The sequence below is a fragment of the Malania oleifera genome, chromosome 11 (assembly GCF_029873635.1).
Source record: "Malania oleifera isolate guangnan ecotype guangnan chromosome 11, ASM2987363v1, whole genome shotgun sequence".
In the NCBI taxonomy this organism is placed as follows: Eukaryota; Viridiplantae; Streptophyta; class Magnoliopsida; order Santalales; family Ximeniaceae; genus Malania; species Malania oleifera.
In genome coordinates, this window is record NC_080427.1 from 52,888,305 (window position 1) to 52,911,482 (window position 23,178).

Below are 23,178 nucleotides of genomic sequence, written 5' to 3' on the forward strand. Positions count from 1 at the left end.
AGAGTGGACTTATATATATAATTTTTGTTTTTGTTTTTTGTTTTTTTTTTTTGTTTTGGTTTTTTGAATGGAAAAAGATTGAATTCATTGAAAGGCACCACAATGGGTGCCACCCCATTACTAGAAGAGCTGAAAGAAAAAGACTCACCTGTGCACTTGGTGTCTAAAAACATAAAGTATTGAGCAAGTTTCTAACATGTCCAATCCACTAAACCGTTTGGTAAGGGTGGTAAGCCCATAAGCCATCGATCTTTCAGACTAGTGTGTGACATGATTCATCCTTTGAAAGCTCAATAACTTGGATTGATTAAGGATTTGATGGAACTTGAATGTTCAAAGGATTTTTGCCTAGATCCTGTAAAACGGTGGAAGAGGATCCATGAAGCTCACCTCACTTAGTGGGACTTAATGCTTCGTTGTTGTTGTAGTGTACATCACTAGGTTCCTGTCTGAGGTCTTTTTAGTGAGTTGAATTTCACACTCATTTGATCCCATCTTTGGAATTTCATTTTATTGTTTATATGGGCATTTTGGATATCAAAATTATACAGTGCACATTTTAGATTATTATTTTTCTTTGTCGCATGATTATGCATCTAGATTGTAGTAAGAAATTCCTTTCTTCTTTATTTCTTTGTGATTTTTTTTTTTTGGAACCTACACCAGATGGTAGTTTTTAAGTCTCCTCTATCCTGTATGAGTACAAATGGATCTCAAATTGATAAGGAAGTTCTTGCTAAGTTTGTTTGGCTACTTGTGGAAAAGAAAAGAAAAAAAACTCTCATTTCCTATGGGATGAGATCTTCAGAAGCTTATGGTACATCAAAAGTTGCCATTCACCTTAAATGTGGAAACCTCAATTTGGAATGAAGGGTTGAAAATTTGAAAGACATAAAGCTCTTCAATGCTAGAAATAGGTTCTATCCCTGTATCATTTATCTCTGATGTTGTGTTATCATTTACACTGTTCTTTTGCTTCAAGGAACTGATTAAGCAAGAATTTGATATTTATTTGTTTCATTTTCAGAGTGTTATATGCGACAGCCACTCGCTTGCTTTGTAAGACGTGGGAGATAAATGATCGTGCCTTTGGGAGTTTGCAAGTAAGATTTTTCTTGTGCTTCTTTTCTTGCCTTGTGCTTATTCTAGGAGAGTTAATCTGCTTGCATAAAATGTGCACTGAATAAGTTGTAGCAAATGAAGATGTTTTATACTCACCCCAGAGGGAAAAAAAAAAAAAAAAACACTGAAGAAACATGAATAAGCTATTTTTTTTTCCTCCTTCTCATGGCATAGTTACTTGCCCAAGAGTAACTGATGGGGAGTAATACATATAAACACAACTGAATACATAGAAATATATGTACACAGTTGGATGTAAACGTAAATGCATGCACGTATGCGTCATTACATGCTTCTTGGTTGGTTTTTTGTGCCCGTTAGTGTGCGCATATGCACAGATTCTTGATTGATTTTTCTTCTAAGAGTTGATATTTCCTTTTCTGGTTAGCTTTGAAAACTAAACACCGCTGACTGTGGGCACAATTTTGTTTTTTGTTGAATGTTTGTGAACTGGAAACAGCGCCTCCAAAATATAGAGGTAAGGATGCATACATCATGCCTTCCCCCAGTGCCCTCCTGATGCTCTGAGTGCCACGTGGGTTCCTTGTGCATTGGGTGGCATAGTTGTTTTTGTTGTGAAATTATTTGACCCATTGGACTTTAAATTGAAAAATGTATGTGCGTTGTAATTTTCCATGCACACGCCTAGGCATGACAAGCCTCTTCTTTTATTGTATATGGGCACATAAAATATGCACCAGGTCTAGTCCATTATATAGTAAACTTTTTTGTTGCTGTTATGACTATTTCATTATTCTAAGAGGAATGACTATTTCATTATTCTAAGAGGATCAATCAAAATTCTACTGTTTCTTATAAAAACAATACTACTGTTAGGGTAGGATGGATGCTATTGTGAACCTAATATAAAGTGGCATGTAAATTTAAACCTGCCTAAAATTGCCACATTATTAGAGATTATTGTAATATATGTGCAAGTGAAGCAATTATGTGAAATTTTTTAGTTCTTGGAGGGTTACTCAATAATACAATGTACTGAAGTTGATGTCAGAGCAGCATTCTAGTTGAAAGTTGCCTTGATGTCTTTATATACTAAATGATCTAGACCTTGGTTTTTGTTCCAATGTCAACTTGTTGGCGTACAAATGCATTTTCATGCTATTTATTTGTTTTCCATAATGGCATTCTCAATATACAACATTAATTCACTACTGAAACCTACAACATGGCTTCATTTATTGCTTTATAGTTGTTTTTTCTTCTGTTCCTCTTGCTGACCTGTTTTTTATTTCTGAATTTTAAAATTTCTTTTTTCATCTTTGATTGTAGGGAGTATTGCTTCCAAAATGGTTCACTGAATTCATGTCTGAGAGAAACATCTGTATTAGTATTGCTGCTTCAATTCGGGATGTTTGTAGAAATAACCCTGATAGGGGTGTGGACCTTATCTTGTCTGTTTCGGTATGATTTCATGTCTAAGAGAAACACCTGTATTAGTATTGCTGTGTCAATTAGGGATGTTTGCAGAAATAACCCTGATAGGGGTGTGGAGCTTATCTTGTCTGTTTCGGTATGGGTTCAAAAATGTTTTGGTTTTGTTTTATTTGATGCATGCTGTTCTAAGGTCTGTTATTCCTTTGAATCGACAGGCTTGCATTGAAAACTATGATTGTGTTATTCAAGCTCTTGGTTTTCAAAGTCTTGCGCATCTTTGTGAGGCTGATCTAATTGGTACGCTTGATTGTGCTGTATGCTCAAATTATTTCCTGCTTCCACATATAACTCCAGTAGTGCTTAATTTTTGAAGTCCTTGCACAATCTTCAGAAAATACTGAAATAATATAATGTTGAATATTAGTTCCTTTCTTGACTTTGTTTTAGGAAGTTAAATTTTATATTTCTTTGTTGATAATTTTTAAAATATTTTTTAAATCGAGCAGCAACAACCAATGAACCAAACCTTAAGTAACATCAGCTGGGATAGGCTTTATGAATCTTTCCCATTTTTGTGTACTATCTTGGCCAATATTTTCAGAAAGTACCCAAATCCTTCTTTACTACCTCAGTCCAAGATATTTTAGGTCTATCCCTGGTCCCCCTCCTCCTTATGACCTCTAAGATCAACTAATTCACTCTCTCACTAGAGCATTATTTGCTCTGCATTGCAAGTGCCAAAACCATCTTTGCACCCTTCACTGACCCTATCTTCTACACTTTCTGTGCCTAACATACCTTGGCTGTGTTCATTGCTTAGTTTATCCTCTGGATATGCTAGCTTCTTGGTTTTCCAACATTCTAATCCACATAATGCTCTCATTTCTACCACATTGGCACTTCTTCCCTAATAAACATTTTAAAAAAAATATTATCGATGGGATTTTTTTAGTTATGTTTGGAGGGTTTTAAGGCATGCCACTTGCTTGGTGGAAAGAGGTTTGTTGTATGACGTTGCATAGTGATTGGCATCCTTGTTATTGGTAATTTGGATCTTAACTTAAAGAGTCCTCGTCATACTAATTAAATGAGTATGGAGACATCCTAGGGAACCTAGCAGAAGGTAATTTGTGGTAAACATGGTTTGCATGAGAATGATGGAACTTTACCTTGTGCTCTTGGAAGGCTTATTTAGTCCTTGGAATATTTTTTGTTGATGTCACATCAGCATTTCTCCCTCCATCAGATATAAAATTGTCCATTGCCTCTTTATGGGATTGTGGTTCGGCAGAAATACCCTGTCCCTATTTGTTTCATTTGTATTTTCCTTCCATCTTACATGGTGCTCAAGGCTTGATCTTGTAAAGTTTTCTGTGGATGGATTTCCTTCAAATAAAAATCTTTTAAGGATTTGCAGTGATGTTGAGGAGGAAGAAAATATAGATCTCGCAATGAGCAGTTAGGGTGCTTAAATCTTCACAAATGAGAGAGTGCGTGTGCTAGACTCATAGAAGTCGTTTGCTTATTTCCTATCAATTATAGTCATCATTTCAAAATTTTTGGTGAGAAAATTCTAAGTTTTTTGTCTTTTACCTCATCTGTTCTATTTTATGGGATTAATACATGTGATATGGTGCAATATGTCTTGGAGAAGAATAAAATTGTGTCCTTTTTCCCTGACATCCATCATACGTGTAGTTTGGCAGATCAGAAAATTGTACTTGCGCTGCCTTTTGGTGAGGGAGGCTTGTTCCCATTCTTTAGTATAAGTTTAACCATTGTCAGTTAGGCCTCCTATTTATAGTTTCATCTTCCATGTTCATGTTCTGCTTGGGTTCAGGGTAGTTAAAAGGAATGCCATTGGGGAATGGTATCTCTATGGCCATTTAAGCTATTGGCAAGGCAGAACATGTAGGCTTTGGAGTGTAGATACTTTCATACTCAGCTCATTAATGAAAAGATCAATTCCTTCACATTTTTGTACGATTCTGTGCAGTTGGACTTCACGACTTAGTGATTCTATTTGCTATTAATTTGCCACTTGGTCTTGTCCTACTGTACCTTGCATTCCCCCAGGATTCCGACTCTGAACCTTAATGTGTAGATGTTCGGTTCCTTATTGAGATTCTCTTTTGTGATTGTAGCTCTGTTTCATCTAGGCCTGCTGGTTTGAGGATTTTTTGCCTTGTTAACCTCTGGCTTGAGAGGGAGTGTTGTGAATGGGGGGTACCACAGTAATTTCGTTCATTTAGTGTATACTCTCTGTGGGCATCCATTACATAATCCTCTTTTTTGGAAAGAGTATAAGTTATGCATATTACGTGGGTGTTAATGGAGTTAATGAGGCAATGGGGATGTAGGACAAAAGCAAGTATTTTGATGGACCATTTCAACCCAATTTGGAGGCTTAGGTCGAAGAATATGGCCAATGGATTATTGGGTCCTAGTCCAAATCTGCTTAGGTAATTAATTGTTTATTATGTGTACATAGTTCGCTTGTTATAGGATTATGTATTTTGGGGGCCTGTTTGTAATGTTTGTGTATTTTGGTGTATGTGCAATTTCATGAATTAGAGGCTTTCTTATAAATAGTGCGTGAAAGCCATGTAGAACTTGGTTGTTGAATTTGAATTTGAAAATGAATGTGCAATTTCCCTCTTGTATTTCCTCTCTTCTCTCTTCGGTTCCTTTGTCTCTTCAGTTTCTTCTAATTTCTCCCCACGGCTGCAGATCCTTGATGCTGTCCTACATCAATGGGATAGTTATAAAAATATCTTAAATTGAAGTTGTCTTACTAAATTACTTATGTATTCACAGTTTATAATTATTGTAATTAAATGATAACTTGCAACGTTGAGAGTGTTTTAGGAATAACAAGGAGGAAAAATGTTGATGAAAAATACCTCCCTTTCCTTTAATTAATAATAGAGATGTATGTTTGTGGTGAGAGAGAAAATCATTAATTTCATCCCTTCTATCACATGCACAGATAACCCCTCTTTTCTACCAGTACTGATATGAAGTGGCTTATCTAATACGAGAATGAGTCTCTTAATGTTGTAGGGCAACTCTTGCGTTGTGATTTGTTGGATAATCCAAGACCTCCTCGATCCTTAGCAATATTCCTGTTCGCTTTTTTTTTCCCCCCCTTATTTTAGAGTTTGGGCATTTGGGCATCACAATTTCTTTGATCCAAGATTGGCTGATTTTCAACAGATAACTTAGCTAAAAGGTGAGCCGCCTCAATATTCTTACCTCCCATTGGTTTTTGGAAGAATTGAAGTTGGAAAGGAGTTGGGTATGAACGGAATCAAGGCAAGAATAGAATAATGGAATCAAAGCAAGAGTAGAATTGCGGTTTGAATATGATTAATACGCTCAGTAACAAAAACTGGTTGTAGGAATCGTAGTTTTGATTCCTTCGAATGTTTGGTATTTGAATGGTGGCTATAATGGAATGAAAAATAAGTTATTCCAAAATTGCCCCGAATACAAACTAATTTAATTTTTAATCTTTCAAACACATGACTTCAATGCCACATTGTTTTTTATTGAAAATTTCAGCCTTTTTAGATCATAATATTTTTACTTTATTTTTTAATAATAATAATAATAATTATAATAATAATAATAATTCTTTGGATTGGAAATGATATTATTATTATTATTATTATTACTATTATATATTTTTGAAATTTTCTTGTTGTCTTTCGAAACTTATTTAAAACTTAGTTAGTTGAAGGTTGGCTCCACACTTGGTGGATCTGGATGAGGGTTTGGGTGGTTTTGGGCCAGCTTATTCCATATTTTGTGTTTGTATTTGACAATTTGTCCTTTCCTCCAATTTGAGTTTTCTATTTCTTTGAAAATGTTGAAGCAAACATCATGCCATCTACTATATTTGCAGCGGGCACTTTTTTTCCTAGTTATTATTATTGTTCTTGTTATTGCTATTTTAATTTTTTTTTTGTAATAATAATAATTTTTATAATTATTTTATTATTATTATTATTATTAAGTTATAATAATAGTAAAAAATGATATTTTTATTTGGGTTTTGTTGTCATCTTTGAGAAATAATAATATATAATTATTGTAATTATTTTTTGTTATTATTTTAAAATTATTTTATAATAATAATTATTGTTATAATAATTTTAATGTTATTGTGATTATTATTGTTGTTGTTTTTGTTTAATTTTTATAATAATAAATATTCTTATAGTAATGACAATTACTGTTATTATTATTATTGATAGTTACACGGATGATGGATGATCAACTTGTGTTTTTTGTGTGAATGTTATAATCTTCTTTCTGAAAAAACAAAAATCAAGAAAGATATATTGGGTTGTGTAACTATGAGTTTGTCCAATTGTTTAACAAGTCTTCGGTATCTTCTAGGATCAGTCAACAAATCATCCACATTTTGCACTAATTTATTAGGATCCATGGGTGTACCTAGGTCTAGATCCCAACAGCCCAATTTTATCTAAAAGGTCTAGAACGTGCTTCCTTTGTGACAAGACTCTCCCTTGATATTTCTATACCAAAGAAGTATTTCAATGGCCCTAAATCCTTGGTTTGAAATTTAGGTTTTATAAAATTCTTTAGGTGCTGGATACCTCGATCATCATCCTTAGTAATCACGATACCATGCACATACGTAATGGGTAGAATCCTACTAGAAACATTATGATGATAAACTACATAAGGGTGATCAATTGCACATTAAACTGGGCAACAAGAGTAGAAACCAAGAACTCCTGGAAACCATGGCTTTAATACCATATCAAATTACCACTTTACCGAAAGGGCAAAAGACATTTGCCTCCCTTGAGAGTTGACAAATAGACGCAGACCTCCCTTGTGGTGTCAATATTCCACGAACCTCCCTTGAGGTTTCATGAAAAGACGCTCCCCTAAGGTTTCAAAAATCCCACAAACCTCTCTTGAGGTTTGGTAAAAAGACATTATCTCCCTTTATGTTTGGCAGAATGACAAGCATGGGGAGGGGGTACAAGTGTCCCAAAATCAAATACCAAGGAGGGTTTGTGAAATTTTTGAAACCTCAGGTGAGGTTTGCATCTTTTTGCCAAAACTCAGAGGAGGTTCATCTGATTTTTGAAATATCAAGGAGGCACTTGTCTTTCTCTCAACCTCAGGGGAGGTTAGTGTCTTTTACTTACCTAAAAGCTTAAGCTGTTGGGTTTTGGGCCAACAATTTATTTCAAGCCTTAAAAATAATTATGAAGAAAAGCTTGAGCTAAAAGTTGATTATATCTTGGATAGACCTTCCCTTCATATAATCTGTTTGGTTTTGGGCTTATAAAAGAATCCAAGCAAGAATTTTAGTGGTACACTTATAAATGAGATTGCAGTTGGCCACTGATCTGAAATCAGAGGGGGAAGTTGGATTGCTACACTTTGGGACCAGGGTTAAACCATTAAACAATAGTATTTACCTGCTTTAGAAGCTTAACAATTAAAAAAATGAAGATCTGGCCTCAAGAAAACTGTTTCTATTATGCTCCCGCTAGATTTAAAAAATCCAGCGTTGAATCTGAAAAGTAAGGTGTAGTCCCAAGAGAAAGGTGGGGGGGGGGGGGGTGAATTGGATTTTAAAAATTTCTTTAAGACTTTTTTTATAAATCCTTTCCCAACTTATTTTATACTTAGCAATTACACAAGGATGGTTTACCTGCTGAGAATCAAATTCACTTTTAAATCTTTATGAATGAGTATATCAATTTGATCTTGCAGCAATTTTAAATTAACACCCTATCAATAAGCCAACTCAATCCGCAAGTTAATCTATTAAACAATGTATGAATTGCAGCAGTGCTTCCAAGATTCAGACTTTATAATCAATTAAGTTTCTTGAATTTAAGTATGAAGCAAATCAGTAAGTTAATGGGCTTTTATATTTATCAACCAATGCACTTACTTTAATCAAGGTTTCCGCAATTGATTAATCAACGTACTCCCTTTAAGGTTTCCACAAAAAGATCAATCAACGTACTCCCTTTAATTAAAGTTTCCACAATCTCAATAACAAATTAATTTTCAGCACTTAAATAAACATTCACACAATTTATATATGCAGAAAATTAAAGAGTAAGGAAGAGAGTGAGACCGAGATTTTTACGAGGTTCGGCTATACCTGCCTACATCCTCGCCTTAGGCAACACACCTAAGGATTCCACTATACCACTCCTTTACGGGCGGAGCAAACCTTTACATTACTCCTTCAATAGGATAGAGCCCTCCTCTCCAAGCGATACCCCACCCTCGGTACAATGATTCAGCAGCCCTAAATCGTCAAGAAAACAAGAAAATCTTCTTGTGTACAAGAATCACTCTCAAAAGAGCAGATTAGTACAAGTTATAGCACAACTACAAATACTTCAATTTAAATATCAATGAAGAATAAAATTGAAGCTCAGAGAATATATCACTGGGATCTTTTCTTTGGATTGATCAAACTTAGAATTTATGCTCAAAGATCAGTGAGAAACAACTTAGCAAGTCTCAGAAAAACTCCAACAAGTATGTGAGCAAGAAGGCTTTTGGAAGAGTTTGAGAATTATAAGCTTGATTGCTGTTTTCAATTCTTGGTATAATTTGATTTGTGAAATCATGTATTTATAGAGTTAAAAAGTCATATTTTCGTGTTGCCCAAGTTACTTGGAGTGTTTCCCAAGTTTTGACAAAGTTTGGGGCACAAGCAACATAATTTGGAAACTTTTAAACGCTGTTTTAAAATAGCCGTTACAAGGTTTAGGCGCCTGGTGTAACGACCTGCCTATTTTACTGTAATTTTTTTTTTTCATAATATCATTTAATATAATAATTCTGTTATCCTGTTCAGCTGATAAAACATAATCAACCTAAACCCATAGGTACCGGGGATATACCTGAAATGCAACTCTGATACCTAAGCAGCGGAAAACATAAAATCATATACATATCAAGTCATCCAACCAATACAATACCAGAGTTTTACTAAACCTGTCAAAAACATATACACATCCCGAAAAGACCAAAAATGTGCCCTAGGGTCATAACGCAAAAATCCATCAGACCCTAACATAACGACTTACCCTTTTGACAGGGTAGGATAGTCGACCTCTAACGCTGTGAAGCTCTATCTGCTCTTCTATCTGGTGCTCCTGAAATGTTTATATAGCTGGGGTGAGACACCTCTCAGTAAGGGAAATAAACTAACATCAGTGTGTGGCAACATGAGTATTTTCATGTTATATATATAACGGTACATAAATCATATTTGGCAAAACCATCTGTATCATAACTAGATAAAACATAATTTATCATAACATGGTATAACATACTAAGTTTCTATACATGAAATCATCTTATATAACTGTACATGAAATAACACCCTGGATGGATAGCTGGTTGGTGTCATGTCTTACCCCCACATGACTAAGTTGTGCGGCCCGAAGGTGGGACCTAGCAATGGCTGGCCGACCATGTTAGATCAACATAAGTCTATAAGTACGATGGGTCTGCCCCTCTTGGTCCGGACTACCAGAGGGACGCCTGCATTATCATAAAACTACATCGACTGCCGTTCTCCCATAGTCCCTTATGATGTGTGGTAGTACTAACATATACATGATCGTGAACATATAGCTACGGTACCGTGCTTCGTGAAAGCCTAAACCAAGCCATGTAGGTTCTGATAACATATAGTAAGTTTCAAATAATGATACATAACCGTTTCATAATAATATCTGTCATAATAATATTTTCATAAATTTTGCATAACATATCATATAAAACATGGCCCTTGCGCCGGCATATTATAACATGTGAAACCAAGACCCTTACGTCGGCATAGTATATCATGCAAAATCATGGCCCATACGCTGGCTTATTTAAACATACATAGCTTTGAAATCCCTATACAGTTTTAATATCAAACTTTAAACATAATTCCTGTATCGTTTTCATGGTTTTCCTGAAAACTAGGTAAAAATGCTTATTCTGGGAAAAATCCCAATATTCTAATATAATACAATTTCATGAAAATTATACTCATGCCACACAAATACGAATAATGTTTTTAAACATAAAAACCTGATCTAAAATCATACTTCCTGATAAATAACATTAAATTCATTTTCCTGTTCATCAGTAGTATTTCCAAACACTATGCTAATACATACATTATTTCTGAAAATAAATACTGTAATATGGTAAACAATTTCATGAAAATTTATGACTTAGTTTATCCCCTTACCTGACCTACAAAAGAACCCACCAATCACTCCAAAATTACACCCGTGATGTTCCCCAGCTCAACATCCTGAAATTACATTTCTCCCAACAAAATTTCAGTATAAACCCATCCAATACCTTTCCTTAGTCCAGAAATACCAAATTCCTTAATAAATATTAAAATAATTAACTTACCCAAATTTTGAGATGGTGCTCAAGTTAGCCTAACCAACAAATCACTCTAGCAGATTTGTAGAAAATCTTCCTAGGAGTAATGTGGCGGCTTCGGATTGTCGAACCGGTGAAGAACGGGGCCAGATTTCTAGAGAGAAGGGGGAGGGGACGAAGTTAGAGAGAGAAACACAGTTCCTGCATGATTCTCTGGCCAAAAAATGATTCCTAGCCTTTTATAGAATTGCTTGTCCACATGGCCTCATCGACGAGCCATAACTCCTCGTCGACGAGTTAATGAAGGGAGCTCGTTGACGAACACCTTCTCCTCTTCGATGAGCTTCAGAGTCTGGAAATAGTCCTCTCGGTAAGTTCTCGTCAACGAGACGCATGTCCTCATCGATGAGCCCAGGAATCTTGCTCATCAACGAGCATTTCTTCACTCGTCGACGAGACCCTGCTGAAATCCCTTAAGAAAATTTAATTTTCTCTTCTTCTTTTTATTATTTAATTGTTATAGTTCTTTGGGTCTCTACACCTAGACTCATCGGGGTCAGTCGCCTGGACTTTGAAATTCAGCGTAATATCAAGGTCAGAATAGGGTCAGGGGCATGGATTCACAAGGGTTAGTTGCTTGGGCCTATACTGTCTTCCAAATTTTAATTCAGCAAAAATGTCAGTCGCCTGACCAGTCAAGGGTCAATCGCCTGGGTAGTTAAAATCCTGTTTTTAAAACTTGTTTCCAAAAACTCTTGCCAACTTGTTTTGATACCTTTGAAAGTATTTTCCGAGGTTTTCAAAATATGGTCTCTAAGTCCATGATTAACCCTAATGAGCTTCAAAGCATTCATATTGATTTTAATTGAAGTACTTACACAAGACTTCCTTAAGACTTTAAACTTTTCTAAACTTGAAGTCTTCATATCTTGCTTTAAGTCCATCTTGTCTCGAGCTTCAATTTTTTTTAAGCTTTCATAGGATTCGTCTGTTTTTGACATTTTGAGCTTCCTTTTGATCACTTCTTGTTGGAATATGAGCTTTTAATAACACTTGTGATCTTGAACTCATAATACTTAAACTTTTGAACTTCATATGCTTAATTTCCTGAAATATCATCACTTAAACCACAACATGTTAAATTACCTTGATTTTTTATCATCAAAATAAGATTCGAAAGCCATGTTAGGCCAACAGAATCCACCTGGACTTGGAGATTTATCATCAGAGAAGAAGAAGACCACGCTTCTATTTTTTCTTTCTCCAAGTGGCTTAGAAAGGGTAGCTTGGTCCTCAGACCAACTGAAATTAAGTAACTTTCTCAGATTAGAAGACTGACAAGGGAGAGCCTCCTGATTCTTTTCCCCAACAAGCTAGAATAGAAATACACCAGTTCATGATTTCTTTAAACAAGACAACCTTAGAGCTTTCAGATTATATTGAAGATTTAATTTGAATTTTGGCTTATTTTTCCTTAACAGCATCTGAGAAGAACCTGTTATTCCTATCATCCAGTTTAAGCCAATTTTCCTTAGCTTCCTGCTCTAGATTCTTACTTCATCTTGATGCAGCTTGGTGTAAAGGTCCTGACTTTTCTTGGCTTGGTTTAGAATTAGAGGATCAGAAACTGTGAGTTTTTGCAGCTGTAAAATCTCCATTCTCTCCCTGGATTGTTTTCTACAGGTTTGCCAATAAAAAAACCAATTTATAGCTGCCTAAACGGCTAATCATTAAGTAATGCTTGTGATTAAAAGCCATGGGCGTGACTGCTAGAGTGCTGTGTAGGGACACTGAAATTACAAAATTTGATAGTGAACTCTTGGATACCTTGGACAACCTGGCTACGTGGGATGTGCTGTTCGCTATAAGGGCCTATGATTGGGAGCTTGATATGTTCTATAGATTTTTTTTATTGTTTGTGCAGGTCTTCTGTTAATGGACAGGGGAAGGATGGGGTTCACGCGAAAAAAAAAAAGAAGTAATTTTGAGCTGAGATATTGATTGAGGTACTTATTTCCCAGTTGAAAACATGTTGTTACCGTAGAAGACCTTATGGAACTAGAGCTCACCAAAGGTTGCTTTCATTGCCTGGAAAGTGGTAATAAGAAGATTTTTGATACTTGGTGATTTGCAGGAAAGAGGTATGTACTAATGATAATGAAGGCAGCAGCAGGCTCTGTTTTGAGAGGGTTGTGGGCTTGGAGGGATATCTTGACTGATTGAGAGATTAAAAAGATGATTGATTTGATTCCGTTTACCTTTTTTTTCCTATGTTTAATGTGGAGGGAGAGAAACCATAGGGCTGTTGAAGGTGTTCATATTTCTCTCAATACTGTGAAGAATAATTGGCTGAAAACTGGGCAACAATTGGTAAAATTGTATATCTGTCATCAATTTTGTAAATTTATTGTCTTTGTGAGTTCTTTTGTCTTTGGCATGCACCTCCTTGATGCTTCTAATATATATTTCTCTTTGTTTATAAAAACAAAATTTGGAACATATATTCATTTTATTTTATTTTTGGGTCCAGACTTCTATACTGCCTGGGATGTTATTGCAAAGCATGTGCTAAACTACTCTGCAGATCCAGTTGTTGCCCACAGGTAAGCATGTTTATTCACTTAGTTCTTTATGCTCTTTGGAATTTCTTTTAGTTTTGAGATATTAAGTTAACTTATTCATGCACTCAGGAATAGTGACAAAAAGAGCTACATCGCCCCCAAGTAATGCGCTGAGAAATAATAACTTAAAAAAGCTGGAGTGTTTCCTAAGAAAGGAGATATGTGGGGGATGGGGAAGGCTGTTGGGTTCTTATAAGCCTTTATCTGTTTTCCTGAGCCTGCTGCTTTGCATGTTGATATTGAACATGCAGGAGAGAGAGGAGGGGCGTGTGTGTCTGTGTGTTTATTGTTTAATGAAAATTTACCCTCTTCATTGGTTTCCACCTCAAAAATGATTATCAGGTTACTTTTTCCCCATAGAAGAACCACATGCTCCAGGGTACACACGTGCGCACATGCACATATTCTTTAAATTATGCACCTTTGGAACACCAAGCATATAATACCAACATGCAAAGACATTTGCTAAGCTCTTGGGGATGTTTTGTTGCTTACCAAAGAAATTTTTCTCATAAACTGGTCATTTCAGATTGTCAAGCTCAAGCTCCTGAGTTCAATTAGTCCAAATCCGTTAATTCAGGGGAGTTTATTATATTTTCATTGGGAAGGAGCTTTTTTCACATCCTCGAATGGGAGCTTCCAAGAGGGAAGTGGCCCAATGAGGTTCGGACTTGCTCTACAATGATATCCTTTATAATTAACTTTTGAAACAGTACTTTATCATACTTGCAAATTAAGTTTTTGTGAGTCGCCTCAGAGCTGTAAAAGAGGCTTGGTCTTTTGGTAGCTTTTTTAACAAATAAACAAAGGTTGAGCTAGGTTAAGCTTAGTTTGCAAGCTGTGTTTTTACAGACTCGTGTGGTGGCTTGTTTGGAAGTGTTCTGGCTTAGTAGGCTCGTGAGTAGGGTGATTAGGCTTATTTATTGGCTCTTGAGTAAGCTCCTGTAGGAAAAAACTGGTCATAGCTTGGGGTTTGGGTGTGTGTGTGTGTATATATAGAACAACAACAGCAGCAATAACAAGCCTTAAGTCCCACGAAGTGGGCTTGGCTAAGTGAATTCTTTTCTGCCAATTCACTCGATTCAGAGCATCTTCTTCAACTAAGTCAATAACTGTTGAATCTTTTCTCACTACCTTATTCCAAGTTATTTTAGGTCTATCCCTCCCTCGTCTAGTACCATTAACAGTAATTTGCTCACACATCCTCACTGGTGCCTTCCTTGGTCTACTTTTCAAATGCCCAAACCGTCTAAGCTGTCCCACTTTTATCTTATCTTCTACTGGTGCTATGCTTAACTTATTGTGAATATGTTCGTTCTTTAATTTTGTCCTTTAATGTTACACCACTCATCCACCTTAGCATGTGCATTTCGACCGCTTTTACCTTTTGAATATGTTGGTTCTTAGTTGCACAATATTTTGATCCATATAACATGGCTGGTCTTATTGCGATCCTATAGAACTTTCCTTTTAATTTTAGTGGTATTCTGTGATCACTTAGAACACCTGAAGCACTTATCCATTTTACCCGACCTTCTTTGACTTTGTGTACTACATCCTCTTTAATTTCTCTTTCATAATATACCCAAACACGGAAAACTATTAGTGGTATTGATTTCTTGTTCATCATGCTTAATCTTATCTTCACTATTCCTCCTTACCTTGCTGAAATTATATTTCATATATCTTATCTTTTTTCAACTTAATCTTAAAACCTTTAGACACTAACAGTGTTCTCTAAAGTTCTAGTTTAGATTCCACCCCATTCCCATTTTCATCAATCAAAATCAACAAACAACATACACCTTGAGATCTCATTTTGGATATTCTTCGTGAGTTCATCAATCACTAAAGAAAACAGATTGGGGCTCAAAGTAAAGCCTTGATGTCCACATATTGTGATTGGAAATTCTCTAGACTTTCCTCTTACAGTCCTAATGCTAGTCGTTATTCTATCATACATATTCTTAATATATATTGCATGCTCCCTTTTCTAAAACGCAGCAAAGAACTTCCTCTAAGTGCTTTATTATTATAAGATTTCTCTAGGTCAATAAAAACCATATGCAAGTCCCTCTTCGTTTCCTTGAACAATTCCATTAATATTCTTAGTAGATAGATAGCTTATGTTGTCGATCTCTCAGGCATTAAACCGAATTGATTCTCTTAGATCCTTGTTTCTATTCTTAATCTTTGTTCAATCACGCTTTCCCACAATTTCATCGTATGATTCATAAGTTTAATTCCGTGATAGTTATTGCAATTTTGAATATCACATTTGTTTTTGTATATAGGTATTTAATGTGTTTATCCTCCATTCCTTTGACATTTTCTTGGTTTTTATGATAGTGTTAAATAAATTAGTTAATTATATGATTCCTTTATCCCTTAGACATTTCAAAACTTCAATTGGGATATTATTTGGTTGACTGGTCCTACAAATTTCGCGCTTTTCTTCTTTTTTAAAGCCATCTTAACTTCAATGACTCTAATTCTGCAAATAAATCTCGTATTTTTAGTCTTTTCCTCATTTGTCATTTCAAGGTTTAAACTTACAGTTTGGTTTTCATTAACAGCCTATGAACATATCTTCGCCACCTCTCTTTTATGTCTTCTTCTTTTACAAAAACATTAACATTCTCATCCTTTATACATTTTACATTATCTACATCTTTGCACTTCCTTTCTCTTACTCTAACTAGTTTATATATATTTCTTTCCCCTTCTTTTGTGTCTAGTCTAGCATATAAATTATCATTTTTTTGATAGTGAAAGGAATTCATTAGCCAACCCCACTTAGTGGGACTACGGCTTGATTTTGTTGTTGTTGTTGAAAGGAATTCATTAATACAAAGAGAATTTACAAGGGGGGAGAAAGGCATCTCTCAAAAAAATCTGGAACAAACCAAAAAACTAAAGCACCAAAAAAAAGAAATCAATCCAACCAATTCTTCCAATCCTTATTTAAATCTTGAAAGCTAGCACCTCTGAAAATTCCAAAACCAATACAGCATAAAGAAATCAAGAATTCAATCTTTTACAACACCAAATGCGAGTTCAACTTCTTCTTGAAAAAAATCCACGCATTACGTTCCAAGCAAATACCCCATAAAACTGCATACTTGCTACACTTCCGTAAAACTGCCGTATCCTTTCTTATGTCAAAGCTTGCAAAAGAAGTGATTAATAATTCTTCCACTAGATAGGGGCAGGCCCAACTCTCTTCCATAAAACCAAACAAGTTATTCCAAATACTCCATGCAAAATCACAATGCAAAAAGAGGTGAGTGGCATTTTTGGAATTCCAATAACAGAAGACGCCAACATCTGGAGAGAGAGCCTTTAAAGGTCTCCTAATCTACAGCAAGTTATTGGTATGAATTTTGTGAAGGACAACTAACCAAATAAATGCTTTAATTTTTCAGGGATCTTTAACCTTCCAAATTACTGAATAAAGAGGAAAGGGATAATTTGAGTAGAAAAAACTAAAGAATGACTTTTTGTATTATGTTGTGTAAAATGTCATTACATACTGCTGCTTTTATACTTAAAGTCAGGTGCCTATAAATTGAAAGAAATCAAATCACACTCTATACAATTAATTCTAGGAAATTATAGCTAATAAGGCAAGGCTAATTTAGGACACACTAATTGCGATTTTCGGTACACTTTATATTTAGAGTTGCCGAGAATGGTAGCTTTCCATACGCGGCAGATCTTCAACACTCCTCCTCAAGCTGGCAAATAGATGTCAATCATTCCAAGCTTGTTCACCAGAGCTTCATAAGTCTTCCTTTCTAACCCTTTAGAAACGAATCTGCTACTTGTTGAGCTGTAGGGATATATGGCATACACGCTTCTCTAGACTCATTTTTCTCTCTAATGAAGTGTCTATCAATATCAATATGTTTAGTTCTTTCATGTAGTACCAGATTGTGAGCTAATGAGATTGCTGACTTCTTGTCACAATAGAGCTTCATGGTTCCATTGATGTTCATTCGAAGGTCCTTGAGGATTAGTTTAATCCACAGTATCTCATCTAATCCTTTAGCTAGTGCTTGGAATTCTTCTTCTGTAGTGGATCTAGCAACATCATATTGCTTCTTACTCTTCCATGTAACTAAGTTTCCCGCCATATACGTATAGTATCCTGTAGTTGATCTTCTATCATTCAGACATCCTGCCCAATCTGAGTCGGGACTCCTACATTCAGTGTATCATGTTTTTTTGTATAGGATGCCCTTTCTTGGGCATGACTTCAAATACCTTAGGATTCGATTCACATCTTCCACATGTTCTTTAGCAGTACACTGCATGAACCTGCTCACATAACTTACAGCAAAAGCAATATCAGGTTTGTATGTGATAGGTAAATTAATCTACCAACTAACCGCTGATATCTTCCCTTATCAACTGCTTCACCCCCTTCATTCACTCTTAGCTTGGCATTTGCTTCAATTGGAGTTCCTGCTGGTCTACTTCCTTCCATCCCAACTTCTTTTAATAGATCAAGAGCATATTTCCTTTGAGTGATAAAAGTACCCCGTTTAGATCTGGCAACTTCTATTCCCAGAAAACACTTTAGATTTCTGAGGTCTTTGATCTCAAATTCTCAGGCCATCCTCAGTTTCAGATTCTCCATTTTTTCTTTATCATTCCCTGTAACAATATTATAATCTACATACACAATCAGGAGAACAATCTTGTTACCTGTAGAGTGTTTGATGAATAAAGTATGATCACCTTGACTCTGCCTATAACCCATTCCTCTCATGAACCTTGTAAATCTTCCAAACCATGTTCTAGGTGACTGCTTTAGTCCATAAAAGGATTTCTGAAGGTGACATACTTTCCCTTTTACATCTTCTCCTGTTAGCCTTGGTGGAATTTCCATGTAGACCTCTTCCTCAAGTTCTCCATGAAGAAATGCACTCTTAACATCATACTGTTTCAGTTCCCAATCTTGCTGCTACATACAGTAGGATTCTAACTGTATTAACCTTAGCCATTGGAGAAAAATTCAAAGTAATCAACACCTGGAGTTTGAGTATATCCTTTAGCTACTAGGTGTGCTTTGAACCTTTCAACACTTCCATTTGGTTTATACTTTACTGCAAATACCCATCTGCAACTAACTGCCTTTTTCCCTCTTGGTAGTGTGCACAACTTCCACATCTAATTCTTTTCTAAGACTCCCAACTGTTCAAGTACTGGTTTCCACCAATTGTCCTGTTGAATTGCCTCTGTGACATTCTTTGGAATGGAAAGACTTGTTAGGCTGGTAGTGAAAGTTTTAAACACTGGTCCAAGTCTATGATAGAATACATAATTTGATAGTGGGTGTTTAGTGCATGTTCGAACCCCCTTCCTAATAGCAATAGGCATATCAAGTTCACTGTGTAAATCTAAAGCTGAGTTTGTACCTTCAGATATACTTTCCTCTATTGCATCCAAGGGATCTTGTGAGGAATGAATGGGTGGGTTGTGCTTGGTTCTTTGTCTGGTATCGGTAGTGTCTTTCTCCTTCTCTGGTATGTCAAAAACTCTGCTGTTTTTGGCAATTTAGAAGAGTCAGTCTGCTGCAGGCTGTCTGTGGGTCAGGTTCAGGCTGGAAAGTGTATGGTGGTAGGATGTCTCCAGGTGCATGTTCAGGTTGTAGGAGATCAGGCTGCAGGTCAGGGTGCAGGTCAAGGTGTTTAGGCTGCAGGTGGTCAGGCTGTTCAGGCCGCAGGTCAGGGTGTTCAGTGATAGTTTCATATTCCTGCACGTCAGTAGGCATAGCAATTGGCATAGAGACTTGATCTAGACCTGGATTAGGATTCCAGAACTGCTTGAGATTGACCCTATTCTTCCCCTGCCAAGCAGTAGGGAGGTAAAATGGGACCAATTCGTGGAAGGTGACTTCTCTACTAATGAACAGCTTACGAGTTTGTGGACAATAAAACCTGTACCCTTTGTGGAACATCAAGTGTCCAAGGAAAATATACTTTGTTGCACGAGGTTCTAACTTACTGATATTGCTCGACACATTCTGAACAAAGGCAACACACCTGAAAAAACGTAGTGGGAGATCGGAATAGAATTTTACCGTGGGGTAAATAGCTTTGAGTTTGCCCAGTGGAGATTCAAAGTCTAAAAATCTTGAAGTTATCCTGTTAGCAAGAAACATAGCAGTTAAGAGCGCATCACCCCAAAAATTTATAGGAACATTATGATTAAAGAGTAAGCTGTGATTGATGTCTAGAAGGTGATGGTTTTTTTTTTTTTTTACTGCCATACCATTCTGAGGAGAGGTGTGTGCACACGACATATGGTGAATAATGCCTTTTTTTGGTAAAGAATGTTTAGAAGTCGTTATTGACATATTCTCTAACTTGGTCACTTTGAAGTATTATGATTTTTGTGTCAGAGATTTTGGATCATGTCTTAAAAAATAACAAACATTGAAAAGACCTCAGATTTGTCACGCATCAGATACACCCACAAATGTCTAGTGTGCTCATCTATGAATGTTACAAACCAACGATGACCAAAAACAGAAGATATGCGACAAGGTCCCCACACATATGAATGAATAACTGAAAATGGAGTAGATGCTTTATTAGTACTTGAAGGGTAAGGCACTCTATGTTGTTTAGCTAATTCACAAGTAGAAAAATGAAATTGGGATACATCAGAGGGCTTTATTAGACTAGGAAACATTTTACTAAGAACAAGAAAAGATGGATGACCAAGTCTCATATGCCACAGCCAAGCTTCAGGAGGAGCACCAGGTCGTTGCATTCCATGAAAACTTGTGGATCGTATCTGCTGTTGGTGCCCGTTGTGCATCTTCACTAGGTACAACCCATATTCTTCCTCACCCAGACCACTCTTCTGCATTGAGGTCAGATCCTGAAGAAAACAACCAGATTCAGAAAAACACGCTAAACAGTTTAGTTGCCTACATAACTTTTGAACAGAGATTAGGTTTACTGATAGTCGAGGCACATGCAGAACATTAGGTAATGTCAGTTTCCCTCCAAGATGAATTGTTCCTTTTCCTTCAACTAGTTCAGCAATTTCAACTTTATGGTTATCATTGCTAGGTTTGTATGAGATAAACACAGAGCTATTTCCTGTCATATGATCTGAAGCATCTGAATCAACAATCCATGCATTACAGTTATTTGAAGTAGTAGAGAAAGCATAGGAAGTTTTACTACCCCCTGTGGAGTTAGAAGTCTCAGCACGGATTTCTAGTAACTTCATTAGCTCTGCAAGCTGCTGCTTGGTAAAAGCTGACTTAGTCTCCTCCTGTTGGTGAGCACCTTCAACTATATGTGCTTTATTCACCTTTTTACCTTTATCTCTTTTAGTTCATCGTCTTCCATGCATCTCCCAACAAGTTTCAATAGTATGCCTCCATGTATGGCATCACACCAAATATTGTTCTTGTCGTCCCCTTTCTTCTTCTTATTTGGAGGTCAACGATCTCTGTTGACTGCCATAGCCACAGATTCTCCACTCCGATCCTTAGTCATGGCCTTTCTTCTGCTCTCTTCACTTCGTACCATCGAGAAAGCTTCAGTAAGGGAAGGAAAAGGAGTTCTACTAATCACCATGGAGCACACATTATCAAATTCAGATCGTAAACCAACCAAGAATTAAACGTCCAACCCTTCTCCATAAGGCGAGTAACTCTAATTGGCACATGAGTATTCTCAAGTTTTAAATTTTGATAATAATCCAACTCTATCTATAATCCTTTTAGAGTACTGAAATAGGAGTTGACGTCAAAATTACCTTGTTTAGTGTCTCGGATATGATTCTCCAACTCATACATTGATCCATCATTACCTCCACTTGAAAATTCCTCTTCACAGCTGCCCATAGATATCTTGTGTTCTCCATGAATAGGTAGTTATGCCCAATGTTTGGCTGCATAGTGTTGACCAGCCAAGCCAACACCTGTGTGTTCTCATCTTCCCATCTCTCTGCTGCAGCTTCATCTTCTTCTGGCTGCTTCTTAGAGCCATCTAGATATCCCAACTTGCTCTTCCCTCTGATGGTCATCTTGACTGATTGTGCCCAATTGACATAATGGTGGAATTCAGCTTCCCAAACGCCATTGGGAGGTTGGATTGATCATGCTAGCTGTTGAATTGCATAGCTGACACGAGATGTTTACTGTCAACAGACATGGTGATTTGTGAGGTTTTTGGTTGCAGGTGGGTAGGGACGTGCGGCAGCTTGGGTTTTGCTTGAGAAGGGGGTGGCGGCTGAATTTCTTTCTTAGCCTGAGAGGGTGGCAGCTGAACCTCGTGGTTGGACTTCTTTCTCAGCCTGAGTCTGTGTGCTCAAGAAGCTGATGGTGGCTAGGGTTTTCCTAGGGATGGGATGTGCAGCTAGGGTTTTTTTTAGGACTGTGAGGCTAGGGTGTTAAGAATCTTAGGCTTTGATACCAAGTAAAAAAAAACTAATGAATGGCTTTTTTTATTATGTTGTGTATAATGTCATGACATACTGCTGCTTTTATACATAAATTCAGGTGCCTATAAATAGAAAGATATCAACTCACACTCTATACAATTAATTCTAGGAAATTATAGCTAACAAGGCAAGTCTAATTTAGGACACACTAATTGTGATTCTCGGCACACTATATTTAGAGTTGCTGAGAATGGTAGTTTCCCTTATGCGGAAGATCCAACAATTTGAATAGGCAAAGAACTCAAAGAATGATTTACAGGAAAACACCTCCGACACCAAGAATGAAAATCCCTACCCAAGGATAATTTACAATTGTTCAATATGGACAACAAGGAAGACAAATCCCCTATCTCCTTGTCATTTAGAGGTCTCGTCAAATGATTCCAAGAGATTGGAAAACCACTCCCAATATCCACAAAGAAATAAATAACTCTGTTTAGCTCAGAGCACAATCTAAAAAGATGAGGAAAAGGAATGGAAATATCCTGAATCCCTTCCCTGCTACAAATTTAGTGGAAATAGAGTAAATATGGGAAGCAGACCTCCACGGACTCCCTAAAGAAGATCTCAAGCTAGCATCGATATCCCAACCATTCTCATCCAACCCAAACTTACTGCAAATAACTCTACGCTGTAGGTAATTATCTTTTGAGGGGAAGCACCGCCACCATTTAGCTAAAAGTGCGGTGTTTTTAGACACCAAATTACAAGACCCAACCCCACTCCTTTTTTAGATTTACTAACGTCCACTCACTTTACTAAATGGTCCCTACGACCCTCCAAACCAGACCACATTTCTCAACCTTTGGGTCGAGAGTGACTCATGACTTCATTCTCAGTCGTCCATGGGGCTCCCAATCTTACATGGAAACCTCGAGGATGTCAAGAGCCTACCTTGAGCTCTCCTTAGGGTGCTTAGTTAGTGCTTAAAAGGACATTAGGAGAGGTAAGCTGCTCACCTGAGGTTTTTCCTCTAAAATAAAGTCATTCCATCACATTCTCGTTTATGTATGAGTAATCTGTGGGTCTAATGCTCATACTTCACAATTGAGAATGCCACTATTGATAATTGTACAGGTCCACCACGACGTCATACTGACATTTAGAACGCGCTGTATGACATCTCCATCATTGAATCCATGATAATCGGAGTTTT

General features: G+C 36.6%; 1 protein-coding gene across 2 annotated transcripts in view; it reads left to right on the forward strand.

The window, feature by feature from the left end:
• LOC131143518 (protein RST1) overlaps positions 1-23,178 on the forward strand; it is an 86,950-nt gene that overhangs the window by 36,994 nt on the left and 26,778 nt on the right. For both annotated transcript variants that reach the window (XM_058091878.1, XM_058091877.1), the window contains exons 9-12: positions 1,028-1,103; positions 2,413-2,544; positions 2,733-2,814; positions 13,460-13,532. In XM_058091878.1, coding sequence (XP_057947861.1) covers positions 1,028-1,103; positions 2,413-2,544; positions 2,733-2,814; positions 13,460-13,532 — 363 coding nt within the window. The remainder of the gene's footprint in view (positions 1-1,027; positions 1,104-2,412; positions 2,545-2,732; positions 2,815-13,459; positions 13,533-23,178) is intronic.